This window comes from Polyergus mexicanus, unplaced genomic scaffold (assembly GCF_030449975.1).
Source record: "Polyergus mexicanus isolate NDT 795.1 unplaced genomic scaffold, iyPolMexi1.0 SCAF_3, whole genome shotgun sequence".
Lineage (NCBI taxonomy): Eukaryota > Metazoa > Arthropoda > Insecta > Hymenoptera > Formicidae > Polyergus > Polyergus mexicanus.
In genome coordinates this window covers 3,669,377-3,684,911 of record NW_027223323.1, presented here as the reverse complement: position 1 = coordinate 3,684,911, position 15,535 = coordinate 3,669,377, and the positions used below count along the sequence as shown (strand labels likewise).

Here is a 15,535-nt window from a genome sequence, read left to right as displayed (position 1 = left end):
CAGATGATATAACGATATATAAAGTATTTATGTATCTGTTTTGAATAAAGATATTTATGTACAAGTTTCGATCAAGTATGATATCATGTCAATTGTATTTCGTCAAATTGTAATTTTTCTATTATACGACAATCTATGCGATGCAGTCCATCAATTTTTTAGGAATAATCTTCGAATAATAGATCCATACCAATATTATTCCGCGCGTATAAAATTTATCTAATAGTTATTCTCACGCGCATGGACTTGTTTGATTGTAGACCGCCAGCATTATCGTCATCATTACGATCATCAATACCATCATCCGGACAAGCCCTTCACTTGCGACCGCTGCGGCAGAAAGTACAAATGGAAGGCGTCCTTGCATTGCCATCAAAGGGACGAATGTGGCAAGGAGCCGCAGTACAAATGCTACTATTGCAATTACAAGACTAAAATAAGATCGAATTGGATTCGCCATGAAAAAACCCATTCAAATCCCGGACGTGGACGTAAACGGGCGTATGGGGTCATAGAAACGCTTTAAAAACTTGCGGATATATCGTGACAAATGGATCCAGTTTTATGAATCTTGAATCCTTTGTCCTAGTCTCATTCGAAATAAAATCTATGTATTTCAATTGTAGCAATTTGAAAAACAACAACAATTAATGCAAAGAATTAATTATTTGTGATAGATTTTTAATAGTTACGTGGACGATTAGAAAGAGATAATATTTCAAATATATATAATTTAAATAGCTTTAGAAAAATTAAATTGAGTAATAACAACAGATATATTTTTCAGATATTATGTAAATTTAATCAATTTTTTCCGCTTTTATAAATTTTGGATAGCCACAGACGGACGGTTTTGCGTCAATTTTGATTCATAGCAAAATTTGCTTTGTACTTATTTCAGAATAGAGTTTTATATTGAATATATTGTATTATATTTGTATTTATTCTTTTTTATATACTACTAGCATATGATTAAAAAATATTTTTTAAATAAAGATAAATGTGATATTTATTGTAAAATTTTATACAGCATGCACATGTGTGTGTATGAAATATTTGTCTTCATTATGATATGAGTTATCATCAGTTTTAATATATCATATGAGCGTCCATTGGTGAAGGATTAAAACAAGAGACATCTTTGAATTTTTAAAATTTTTTGTTCTTCATAATACCCGCGTTCAACAGAACAATTGCTGAATTACCGTCTTGTTAATATTCGACGTTGATTTGTTGGGTCTAAAAATATAAAAGCGAATTACATTGGATTGCTACTAATAATAAGCGGTTTGTTCTGCTGACGCGCTCATTGTTTATATGTCAAAAAATTTAAAATCTGTTTTGTTTAAATGCAAAATATTATTCTGAATTTTATTTCAGACTTTTCTTCATGGAACATCTTATGTTAATAATGTTTCTTTAGATTTTATTTATTTTTTTAAATTTTTGTTTATTTATTTTTATATCTTTTTAAATAATTATTAAATTTTGTATACATGCAATGTATATCGAAATATATAATATTATGCGGAAAGAAATAAATTTTTTAAATTTATGTTTTATATTAGAATTTATACAGGGTGTAATTATTACGTATATCATTATAAGCATAATCTATGAAAAATCTGAAAATATCTCTTAGAAATAGATATATACATGAGTGAACAATAATTCCTTTTCTCGGGCAATTAGGATTATAACTTAAATTGTCAAATTTAAAATATCAGAACTTTTACTCTATAATTAGAGATTTATATGGTCCTTTCTAACATAAGTTAGTTCTCAGAAACTAAGCAAACTTGACCAAAGATTTAAGTGTGCACTATTTAGGCTATATATAAATATTTATATTGTATCATAATACGATTCTTTTTATTGTTATATTATGAGATTACGACTTTTTTGATTTTTATTATTTGAATCATTTTATTTTTTTATTGCTTAATCTAGATTTTTATAATTGGATATTTACTTAAATGCAATTTGTAAATATTATAATATATAATTTTATAATATGTATTATAATTTAGTTAAATTTAATATTTGACTATTTCAATTAAAAAATCGCATACGACCACGATTATTAACAATTATTATTTATCATCGAAATGCCACAAATGACGTTTAAGATTATTACAACTAAGATAGCAATGAATTAAAAAACTCGATTTATATTTGTGTTTCACGTTAATGAAATAACAAGAGGCTATAATGATTCTATAATGATACTATATAATATTATAATGACATTCGGTGACAAAAAGATTGGATATTCTATAAAATAATAAAAATTGATATAAATACAATTAAACAGAACACAGTTTACGTTGTATATGACATACATGTCCTAAATTATTAATACGGAGTCGTGTTTCTATTTGGGTAGCTTTTAATCAAATTGCATTTATAACATCTACAAATATAGGCTGCGTTCGGGAAGCACGCTTACGTGCTAAAAGCGTCGTTCCATCTTTGTTATTTATTAGATTGAAGTGATGCATATTTCGATTCTATGCCTATTGACACTTAAGTAAGATATTTACATATGAAATCATAAAATATTTCTTTATATGTTACATCAAAATTAATATGTTGTTAATATGTTCATTAATCGTTCGAAATATGATGAGATACAAAAATTGAAAATATGGTCTCGCTACTTTAACAAAGGACTTATAAAAGTAAAATAATATGTTTAGTACACACAAGAGAGGACTTTCAAACATAATTGAAAAGACTCTTCAATAACAAACTGATTTTTATATTTATTATCGAGACGTTATCGTGCGTCTTTCGTCAATATACTTATATCATTAGAAATTTGTGGCAATAATATTTCAGTTACAGCTGATTATTATATTGCGATATTTATTAATTTTTATATTTAACAATATTTCGAAATAATATTATACGTTACGAAATATAGAAAAAGTAAAAACATATTACTTTAAAATCAAATTAGCAATGATTTGTGTGGGATATATGCCTAAGATCTTTTTATCGCTGAACGTATTATAGTATTATTATTGGTACAAATTTTCTATAATAATAAGAAGAAGAAGAAGAAAATAATAATAATAAGAGAGAGAGAGAGAGAGAGAGAGAGAGAAATTCAGTAAGTAATCTTTATGACACATTACATCGAAATTGATATGGACTATTTTCTTGATATCAAGATACTGTTCATATCATGAATATCTTACAAGATAGAATATGTTGATTCCGATGAAATCTATGTAATAACTGCATTATTATAACATATTTGTTTAATAATGATGTTATAGATATATGATTTGCGATAAATTGATTGTTTTATTTGTACAAAGCTTTAAATAACTTAAAAAAAAGGGCATTATCCTAAATCATGATTAGAGAGAGACTGCTCTTAATAATCATGTCACTCATATATGTATATCAAGTGTCATTTAATATATAAACATGATATTTTGGAAAAGAGCTAAAGTCATTCATAGATGATTTTTCGAAGAAGAAGAAACTGTACATATATGTACATATTTTCTGCAAAATTATATACATTGTTTAATTTTATTATAAAGATATATTTGAAATACGAAAGTAAGAGAGTTTGAAACGATTTCGTAAGATTTATTTTAAAATAAATTTTGTTGGAAAACATTAGAGAGCCTTTCCTGCAATAACGTGTTTACATATAGAATTATCTTACTTAATTTAAATATGAGAGTGAATTATTATATTAAACTTTAATATTAGATCAAGGTCGATTTTGCAAGTCAAAGTTTCATGTAGTGTAAAATTTAATATTATAACGTAATAAAATGCGATTAAAACAAATCGGATTAGAAATATTCGCGATCTGAAGTAAACAATACTCTAAGTCAACGAAGGAAATCGAAATTTATTTTCTCATCCTTTCAATTTATCATATGTTATTAATAGGGAATAAAATTAAGACAGTTCGAGTCCTAAAGTATATTCGATTTTTATTGTTATGGTCTTTGAGTGCAAAATGAATTTTATACGCATTTATTTTTACTTTTACGCGCGAAGATAAAAATAGATTTCTGTAAATATGAAAACATGCAAAACACAATATTCATTTATTTTATTTCCTGCCCGATGAAATGACATTTCTATTTGTTATATTAGAAATTGTTTTAATTTATATTTTTGTTTCCAACGAATTTGTGTAGTTTCACAAATTATAATACATATATGGTAATTTAGCAAATAATAATATAAATAATTAATTTATAATTTATAACATTATTTGTACATTAAAACTTTTTAAATATGATGATAAGAGATGTAATAATTAATGGTTGTATCTCTTTATCCACTTTAGAAATTTGCATTGAAGGAGACAACTTATCAAGTGAGATTTTTTTTCGACAGCTATTTAGAACTATCGAAATTTCGCGGAAATCTATATAAATTGGCACATTTAATAACCAAAATGTATTTTTTTTTATTTCAGATGGTGACCATCATTACGCTCACAAACTTCGCAAAGCAAGAGTCTTGTATATTTCATAAAGTATTAACAATACAAACGTTAATTATTATTTTACAGATTCGTCAAAAATATATTAAAATTCAAATTATACACTACACAACAGCTGTAATCTATGCACAGATTTAATTACTTTGATTTATATCCTTCCCCTTAATAATTTTCTTATGAAATTGTACCAGGGATACGCTTTTTATTTTCCTCGAAAATGAGATGTATATTAAACAAAAATATAAGCGTTTTTTAATTATGAAAAATTATAAAAAGATTCTTATATATTGTATATAAAATGCATAGTGCAAATTTGTAGTTCTAAAGACACATTTTCTGCTGCATTCGTAATGTTTAATCATCTTGATACATCGCAAAATTATTCTCTTAAATCTGCATCAATTTTTTTATATCTATCTCATTTGATATTCATCAAGAATTTCAACAATTTTGCCACGTGTCTTTAATGTGTCATCAATGACGCTTAATGGCTGACTCTAATTGTTTTTTACTTCCTTCGTTTGCAGGTTTTTGGCTGCCGCAGGAGCTGTACACAAACTTGTGGAATACAATGGATGAAAATGCGACAAAGAAACGATTTGCATGCGACACTTGCGACAAGTCGTACCTGTCGAAGCGCTCTCTTCATAATCATCGAACGTACGAATGCGGAAAGCCACGCAAGTTTGTCTGCGAACAATGTGACACTCGTTTCATGTACAAACATCATCTACAGAGGCACATCGGGAGGATACACCGTCACCACCTTTGATGATCGGATGGCCGCGAGAAGAGCGCTTTTGCATGGGAGCAGCTTCGCGAAATTAAACGTATTATCGATGACGTTTAAGGGAGAATTAACTTTTGATCTTAAAGAATGCTTTTTTGAGAAACATGAAACAGAGTAAACATACCATATTGACTATTGACACGTGTCAGTATAAATGATGTAAAATAATGACATATGAGTTATAAAAACCATTAGATATTTTGCCTCGACAATAGGAAATTTTTGCGGTTCACTATATTTGATATGATTATTGGATAGTGACTATTGTAAAATGAAAATAAAGACATAATTGCAAACAATATTTTTAATACTATATGTAACAATTACTTTTTAACTTATTTTTATTTATGTAACAGCTATATTGTAGCTCATTTCTTGTGACTTGCTTTTTGCGTATATTTTATTTACATTTGCAACTCTTTTCTATACAGCGTTGACTCGATTTTTTTATGGGTGCTTAAACAACACGATCGCAGATCGTGATATGTGCGACACAAAGATTATTAAAGTACCGGCTTTTCTCGGCATATATATATGTACACAGCATTGGTAAATAGCACAAAAAGCTCAAACAACCAATCTAATCGATCAATTTCTTTTTCAGGTGACGTGAAGTCAATTTGGCACAATATTGAGTCTATATCAAGAAGCCATATTTAAAGTCTATGCGAGAACTATGATAATGCGATCAAGATTGAGCGCGGCTTTCGTGGCCGAAATTTTAAATCGCAAAGATCTATTTTTCTAATTGTTTTTAAATGAAAAAACAAAAAAACAGAACATACAAATTTTTTAATTATGTAAATATCAGAAATTTAAGAGATGATTTATTATATATAAAATATTATCTTGCACAAAATTAATATCAAAATATAAATATTTTAATCCTTTTTTAAGAGGAGTTTTTTTTTATCTGGATCTACTAGATAAAATAAATGTTTATTATTTTTTTATAATAATAGATTTTTTTTTTTTTAATACATATAAAATTTTCCAAAGGTTTCTGCCACAAGTGTTCCTTTTTCCTTCCATAATTTTCAATCGAAAATATCTATTATTTATTACATTAATGAAAATGAAAAATTTGTTTATATTAACTCAATAAGTTAATAAAGCTTGTTTTCTATTTATCCAAATGAAGGCACGTTCATTCAGTAAACATTTCAGTAATGAAATATGTATGTGTTAATATTATCTTTAAACGCGCTATAAATTTTGTAGAATTTTTTCCGGATATCTTTCAGGTTTAAATTAGGTGGACTCCGTAATCTGATTGTCATTAATCTTTTTGTTCTTTTTAGTTCTCAAGTTGATCAACAGATTGGTGGACCGGAAAAGAAGCATATATTTAAAACATTAATATTTGTTGCGGTTTTTTTGTGAAATAATCTATTTGTTATGGTTTTTATGAAATAATCTTTCATCGCTAGAAGATTCATGCAATGCAGCAAATTAATTCTTCGAGGAATCAAATTTTGGTTAATTATCCTCAGTATCCCTAATATATCCCATTAAACAAATCCTTGAAATTATACTAAATGTTTACATTTCAGTTTATATTTTTTTTTGCCTAATTCCCTTTCACATCATATAAATCAACCATTTCATGTAACAATCAGAAGATCCATTGGGAAGATATTCGAAATAATTTCTAAGGATCATGAAGTCACACTTTGAAGAGAAAAGAATCCTGAGATTTCGAAGACTTTGTGGAACCTGTAAAATTATTCCTGCGTTACTCTTTCGTCTTAGAATCTATATTTTGTGTTTTGTCCTTAGATTAAGTGTATTTTATTAATGATCATGATTTTCGTCGCATATTTTTTACTGAACAATTTTTAATCGTCAATTTTCGATGTGCTTTACAAACAATGTTGCAAGCGAAAAAACGGTGTCGAAACCAATTACTTGTAGACTCATAGATTATATCTGCAGCTTTTGCGCGATCGTCTAAGCCTACCATGTGCACATGCGGATCCGCCATAGATAGTAGATCATTATCATTCAACGACTATTGATTTTTTATTTCGATTTTGGTTTTTTGTTTTTATAAGACTATACCTTGGTCGTAGAAACGCGTCAAGCTTACGTTTTCGATGTGAATCACAAATCTATTTTACGAAAATTGCAAGCAGGACGTGTTTGTACTTTCAAGAGATATCTGAAAAAAAAATTTGTAAATAAAGGCAGGACAGATATAGTAACCACGATATTGTAATCACGATATTGTATCATTTATTTTCTCCTAGCCATTTGAAGATTTTGCAGCGGCGAGAGATGAAATTTGACACAGAAGATCATCCAGAAGATATTAATCATTTAGCTTGTTTTTATTAACATAAATTTTAATCATATCGTGATATACATATAGAAAATTAACAGTACTAATACAAATAGAGATCCTTACTGATATTTTTTGCGCATTTATTTATATATGTACGCTTCTTCCATCACTGTTTAGTCAAAATCCAATAATCAAGTGTTTCTGTTTTCTAAATTTTAGGTGAAGAATTTAGTGTTTCCAAACCGCACCGTTGCGAAAAGTGCAACAAAGTTTATAAAAATAAGGGCAGCCTGCAACGCCACCGGAAAGACGAGTGCGGTAAATCTCCTAAGCACAGCTGCGAAGAATGCAAATACAAAGCCAAGCAGAAGAGTAATTTGAAACGTCATATTCGCAGCCAGCACCCATCATCCGTCAAGTCTTCTAAACAGAGCGGTCGATCGAAACACGCTACACATTCTACAACGCACTTCCGTCACGTGATGGCAGAATTTTCGTTTCTGAAGATCTCCGAGCAATCTTAAAGTTTATCGGATGGCAGATAGTTCTTATTGTTTGATGATACGGATTGTTTTTTCTTCGAATTTAAATATACAGAGAAGATCCATTAAATATGTGTGATCGTCTAGAAGATGTATCATGCGCCTAGATAGCGAATTAATTAGATTCTAAATAATTTTTTCCAGATTTCAAAGAAATATATTTCATTATTTCAAAAGTGTGTATACTTGATATACTTGTATATAATTATATGGAGCAAGCCATATTCTATCATAATTTTGAAATATAGATGATACTCTTTGAGTTTTCTATATCCATATATATAAAAGTTTATGAAAAATAGATAAAATTTCTGTTCAAGGAAATTATTAATAGATCTTATCATTATGAAAGATATATTTTGTGAAGACTGCGGAATATAAATTGGTATCTTCTTTTGTGAATATCTGCAGCTCAGAAGATGTTTGAGAAACCGCGAGCGAAAGAGATTTTACATTATTCGTCAAGATATAGACATTATACGTCGACAGGAAGAATATTGATGATAAATTGAAAATTATATAAATATGTATGTCTGTAACTGTGTGAAAGAACGCGGTTGGAACTTCTTGAAGAGTTTTTAAGCATGCGAGAATTAATTATAATTCTCGCGTTAAACAGAAAAATAATTAATTTAAATTTCTGTCTAGATTGAAGGCGATGCTTTACAAAATTCGAATTTTTTGCTTTACAATGCTATTGCATTTGTTTAGTTTTTACTCAGCATTTATCCTTTTTTTCTTATATACCGTGTATGTAGTGGCGGATTTATTGTTAAGCTTAAGATGCCTAGTATTTTCTTGGCATAGATATATATTAGTGGCGCAAACTTACATTAGATTATTTTAATCAAGCGTAATAAATTATCTATTTTGATATTTGTTCTTAAATTTAAAATTTTCTTCTTTATTTTTTGTTTTATATTATCAACAATCTAATGGCAAATGTTTAAAAAATATTGTTAGAGTACTGTTTTTTAAAATTGATAAACTTTAAAACATGTTAAAAATATTCGATTATTTTCGAGCTATAATTAATTAATATTTATTTTAAGATGCAAGAAAATTTGTTGAATCTCTTTTTTTTTTTATGAAAATGTTTTAACTTATAAAACGATAAATATTTTTAAATTATTGAATAATAAAAATCGTGATTAATTGCTTGTTTTTAAAATAAAAAGAATTAATAACATAAGTTTTATCCTATAAAAAGATATTTCCAATTTAATTAGTTTCAAAATTATACATTAATTATTAGATCTCAAATTTAGATAATTATAATATTATAATCGTAAAATTAAATTTATATTAACTATATTTTTTATATTTCATATTATTTATCAATTTTTTTAGTAAATATTTGTTATTAATCAAAGTTTTTTTTTAAAGATTTCTCAAATATATTAGCGCCAATTATCTAAAAATATAAATCCGTCACTACTTTTATAATCTCAGATGTCGGTTTATTGATCGCATATATTATTATATAACATATATTGTAATCTTACTGATAGAAGGTTTTTGCAATCGAAATGTCATGTAATACTATTAGGATACGCTAGTATGCATATAAAAATACTACAGTTGATTGTACCGATTGACACCGATGATTAAAATGGGGAATTATAATCGTTATCATTACAAATGAGCTGAGGTGATGCTATAAGATGGAGAGATATGGCGCATCGTTGGATGATCTCTTTTCGCTAAATTCGATTTTATGAGCGAGAAAATTCTGTGATAAGTTGATTAATTCTTATTCGGATGTTAAACGAAATATTCACCGAGGCCTTAGTTATATATGATCCCGTTTACGGTGTTTTATTGTAATTATAATTTTATTATAGATACATTATATATATTACGCGATAAATAAAATTATAACTAATACGTTGAATAATAAATTTCACAACCTGTCGTTAGTTGATGTTTTATAAAATAATTTACGAATGGCAACATCATACATATGAAGATACAAGCAGAAAAAAGATTATCACAGAAGAGCATAATAGATATTAGAGATCGCACGCTTAATTTTTTTTTTTTTTTCGATATTATGACATCGCATTTTGTTTCTGATATATTGATTTAAATTAAAGAATCCATCAAAAAATTCGTTAAGTTGAAAAAATGTTTAGCTTTGCCAAATATTATCATTTTCTAGATGAACTGTCAAGATTAATCTTTATGATGAAGATAAAATAAATGATCGGAGTCAGTCGATTCGATGCAAATATTGCATCGCGAAGATTACAAGCCAATCAAATCAAATTCCGAACGCATGTATTAATGACGATCCAATTTTGCTTTCAGGTAAAACGAAACGGTATCCATGTTTTCAGTGCGACAAATCCTACGTTAATCTGAGCAGTTTAAACCGCCATGTACAATACGAGTGCAACAAAGAGCCACAACATTTGTGCCGCTTCTGTGACAAGAAGATCGCTCAGCGAGACAACTTTAAGCGACACTTATTGACGCAACACAATTACATTCTCCCATCTATAAAGTAAAACTAAAAAGACCTACTAGATGATGTAAAGAGGAAAAAGTTGGGAGATTGCTGAAAACGTTCCGTATAGTGCCAGGATTGCCGAATGGATTAGCTTGCAACATTTCGTCGCTATCTTGAATAGTTATATATACAGTATACAGTATTACGTTTAATTATGTTAATGTATTAGTAAATACGTAGAGCTAAACACGAAGAGCTAAATACATTAACACAATTAAATGTAATACTGTATACATATATAAATACTCAAGATGGCGACGAAATATTGCATGCTATTCTACGCGGCAAACCTAGCATTATACGGAACGTTTTTCATTGCCACTTTGAATCTATGCAATTAGGTCTCTTTACTCTGACTTCATATTCTCACTCACGTGTAATCAACTATGCCACGACGGATGATTGCGCGAACGAGATTATAATATTTTAATTAATATTTTATGCGGAATGAATTATCCTTTCTGAGAAAGTGTTATTTAGACCCAAAACTTTAGATATAACTTATTTATTGCTTGCTTTACATTGTCAACAACTAAATCACGAATGCTCAAAAAATATTGATAGAATATTATTTTGTCTGAAATTTTCAAACTAATTAAATATTCAAATATATATTTTTCACATTTGAATCATAGTTAACTACTATTTATTTCAATATGCAGAAAATTAAATTTTTTAAATCTAATATTATATTATATTATATATATGAAATATATTTCATGTATTCTATATTTTTATCTTTATCAAATGAAAAATATTTTAGAAATTATTGAATAATAGAAATTATATTTATTACTTTTGAAATAGAAAGAATTAATAATCTGAATTTTCTTATATAAAAGAATGCATCATGCACATGTTAAAAACTTTTTGTCTTACTAAGCGACTGACTCATCACGTCAAATAACTTATTTTATAGTGCGCGTTTTTGGAGATTGACGAAAATATTTGATTTGTTCAATAATATGTTTTTAGCTCACTTATTCTACAATTATTGTATTAAATTTTAGAGTTTAAACACACTTATAGCTTTAACATCAAATTACCATTAGTGTTGAATACTTATAGAGCAAAGATGTATCCACGACTGTGTCTTATGATAGTAATGATAATATTAACTTTCTCCGTGCCACTATAAAAAATAAAATATGAAGATTATTCACTCTAAAATTACCTGTGTGAATTTTAAAATTCTTTTAATATCTTTAATATTCAGCTTGATAGTCAACATAGCAGACAAGTGAATACAACTTTCTTATGATTAAACTGTTATTTTATTCTAACATAATGTCATACGTAACGGCCTTGAATTTAAAAATGCCAATGGTGAGATGAAAAAGAGTGATATTCCTATAATTATATAAACTACTATATATACATAATTATATAATTATCGAGCTTATAGTTCATGTTGCTTACACAATGGATTGTTGTTTTTGTAAGAAAAATAAAATAAAGATACGAGTTATTTCTGTTTTATAAATGTCATGAGCAATTGGTACTTATTAATTTAATGATTCGCCATAATTAATATCCTTCTCGATTATAGAACCAATAAATATCGTTTGTAACATCAAATATTATTGCAAATAAAAATCTTTTTTATTACATTTTTAAAATTACGTAAAATATTATATTTTACAAATAAATAAACATTTTTTTTTTCATTGATTTCATTATAGAGTATCTATTATCTACACAAATGTATCATTAGATACATTTGTTTTATGTGATATATTATAAATTGTTAAATAGTATAATCTTGATTGCTCTCTAAGACATCAAGATGATATTAATGAAATGATTAATACGAATTAATAATAACTAATATGCGATTCGATTTAATTGTTATATTGAATAAATTTATTCTTTCACGCATATATTTCGTTTTTTTATTAAATATTTTTTATTTTATTGCAATAAATCAATATCTTGAATTATATTGATATTTCACTCTATCGTATGTTAATCAATAATGTCAAAAAGCATCTAAATGTCTATTATTTTTATGTTAATCTTTTTATGGATACTATAGACTGTTGATAACAAACTTAGGGTATCTTGTAGGAAGGAATGTAAAAAAAACAATCATAGTTCAAATTAAAAATTGGTTATTAGCTTCCTATTCTTCGATACAACCGTTAAATTCAGATCTTTCTCTAGATCTATTTTTCTTTTTTTTTTTTTTCATACGCGCAATGAATGAAAATTATTGTACTTTACCAATGTGCCTAGAGAGAAAAAATCCTATTGTTCGTAAGCGCATTAAATAGATAGTCTTCGATTGTATTAATAAAGATTAAATAACGTTTCAGAATGGCGATTCGATGCCGGAAGGAGAAATGAGAGTGATTTCTACCGATGGAAAAATTGTGACAACAGTTACGATATTTAACATTTGATTAAGGATACGTAAGAAATACAATGACATGAGAGCAAGTATACGGATTGCAGCAAATAATATTACCAGCGGGATCTTTCCGGAAAATATGCTGAAATAATAATATACACATTGTATAAAAAGAAGATATGTATTGTATTCTGTTTGTCATAATAACATTTCGTTTAAATTAATGATGCATGATCATGATAATGAGAAGACTTATTGGACGGAAGACAAGACAAAACCGATTCAGTGATGGAACTGTATCTCAAAATAATTCTCGATTCTCGTACAAAAAAAGATACGATCATTAATTATCTCTTAAACTGCTTATGCCTATATTCGGAATATTTTACGAGATAACTCTAAAAAGGGCATAAAAAAGAATAAGATTATTTCACGAAATAGTATATTAATGTTGTGATACTATATTACATTAATATTTATCAATATTATATTTGAATATTATGAATTATTTTATTTTACTTTTTCTACTTATTATTTATTAAATCTATGTATGTGTGAAAAAGAAATCTTTATTGCACATACATCTAGAAAAAAATATTTAATTTTGCTTTCATCAAAAATAAATATATATTTAAGTATATTTTTATTGTACTTATTATTATACTGTTAATTCATATTGATAACTATTGGTCTGCCGAAGTCTACCGCTAAATCTATTTTTTGATGATATTACATTGACAAAATAAAAGAACGCTTTTTAATATTCAATATTTTAATGTTTACTTATTTTCTCAGTCAAATATTCTCATAATTTCTTTGCAGAATGAAATATATATATATATATATATATATATATATATATATATATATATATATATATATTATCAACTAAACACGATTTTTTAGGAAAATATGCAAATAATATTGCTGTCAATTGTGGACTGCCAATCTATGATTTAACTGATGTAAATTTTGATTAAATGAGGAATAATTCGAAAATTCAGCGAGAAATTTCATCATACGAGTTATCTAAATTAATGAATATAAGATGTGTTACTTTTGTCATAGATTATTCGAAATTAATAACAGTTATTAGCTTTTTTAGCAATATAATAATGAAATGGAATGATTAACATTTATTGATATCCGGATAGTAATCTGTGTGTGAAGAACTTTATACACAAAATATTAACTATTATATTATTAAATATTCCCTATTTGATTAGTGTTTTAATTTCATATCTAGCTATTCAACCTAGCATGCATCAAAATAACATCCTATAGCGAATTGATCTGAAAAAATACGGATCAATAAAATTACAATTCTATAACAATTTAATGTATTAAAAAATATTTCGATGCAATTCTATTTTTCAGAGTTGCAAATTTTTGGTCATCGAAATTTCTACGCGATTTATGTACGTTTAAATTATAACATAAAACTTGCTATACTAAAATTATTAAATATCGATAATGACGAGTTAAATTTAAATCCCGTAAAAAATATTTGAGTTTTTTTATGAATAAAATTATAATATATAAAAAATATAAATATAAATAAAGTTGAGCCTTTTGATGAGCTTTTCTACTAGCATTTCATCGACTATTTATTTTATAGAAAATGATCGATTCTAGAAAACCGATACATCTATCGCGTGCCATGTGTAAAAGTTAAGAGGCCGTCGACGAAATCAGCGATCTCACAGTCGGCCTTTCTGCGACCTGTTTCAGAATCCAAGAGAGAGCATTGCCGCGTCAACTACGATCGACCATTTACGTGTTACAAGTGTGGCAAACGTTATACGTGGACGGATTCCTTGACGAGGCATCTACGTGAGGGTTGTGGCGTGTTGCCGAAACACAATTGTACGCTTTGCGGCAGGAAATTCCGGCGCAAGGATTATCTCCTACGCCACGAGAACAACGTTCATAAATAGGAGAATTAATTCTTTGCGTCTCAGATGGAATCCGTTATCGAAAAAGCTCTAAAGTATTTTAAGAATGCGATTCCTATACCTGAACAATACAAATTGCTCACGATATTCTATTATTGATATTATTTGATTGATCGAGTATAAATGTGATTATTTATAAGATTAGACATCAAAAAACGACTGATATTTGCGATAAAATTTTTAGTTTTTTATTTCTTTATGTCTCAACGATTATTTATATTGTGTGTATGTATGTGTGTGTGTGTGTGAGAGAGAGAGATTTGCATCGCGTTATTTAAAATAATCAAATTACCTCGCGCGAAACAAGAAGTCAAAATAATATAATTTAGTTCGTAAAAAATGATTATTATATATAATACGTGTTCCTAAAAACAATGATCTATTTAAGCAAGGTGACCATAAACATTGTGTGAATAACATATATTTGATAAGAAAAGGATTTATAACAATGATTTTACAACTTGTATTCTATTATTGTTCGCAAAAAAACTGCATGATGGTTTCTTCGAAAATTTATTATAATTTAATAGCATTGAACGTTTATATTTTGGCAATTTCTCTTCTTGGCTATTTACTTCATTAAATATGCATACCTTTTTTGAAAGCGCAATTGGATTTA

The 15,535-nt window shown here is 27.3% G+C and overlaps 1 protein-coding gene across 8 annotated transcripts in view; it reads left to right on the top strand.

Annotated features, from left to right (window-relative positions):
* The window catches only part of LOC138932057 (longitudinals lacking protein, isoforms H/M/V), a 225,842-nt gene that overhangs the window by 184,524 nt on the left and 25,783 nt on the right, over positions 1 to 15,535 (top strand). The window contains exon 7 of one of the 8 annotated variants that reach the window (XM_070293581.1): positions 5,011 to 5,408. The exons of the other annotated variants lie outside the window; for them this stretch is intronic. Within the exon in view, the coding sequence (XP_070149682.1) occupies positions 5,011 to 5,255 (245 nt within the window). The 3' untranslated portion in view covers positions 5,256 to 5,408. Of the gene's footprint in view, positions 1 to 5,010; positions 5,409 to 15,535 lie in introns of those variants that run through there. 8 annotated transcript variants of the gene reach the window in all.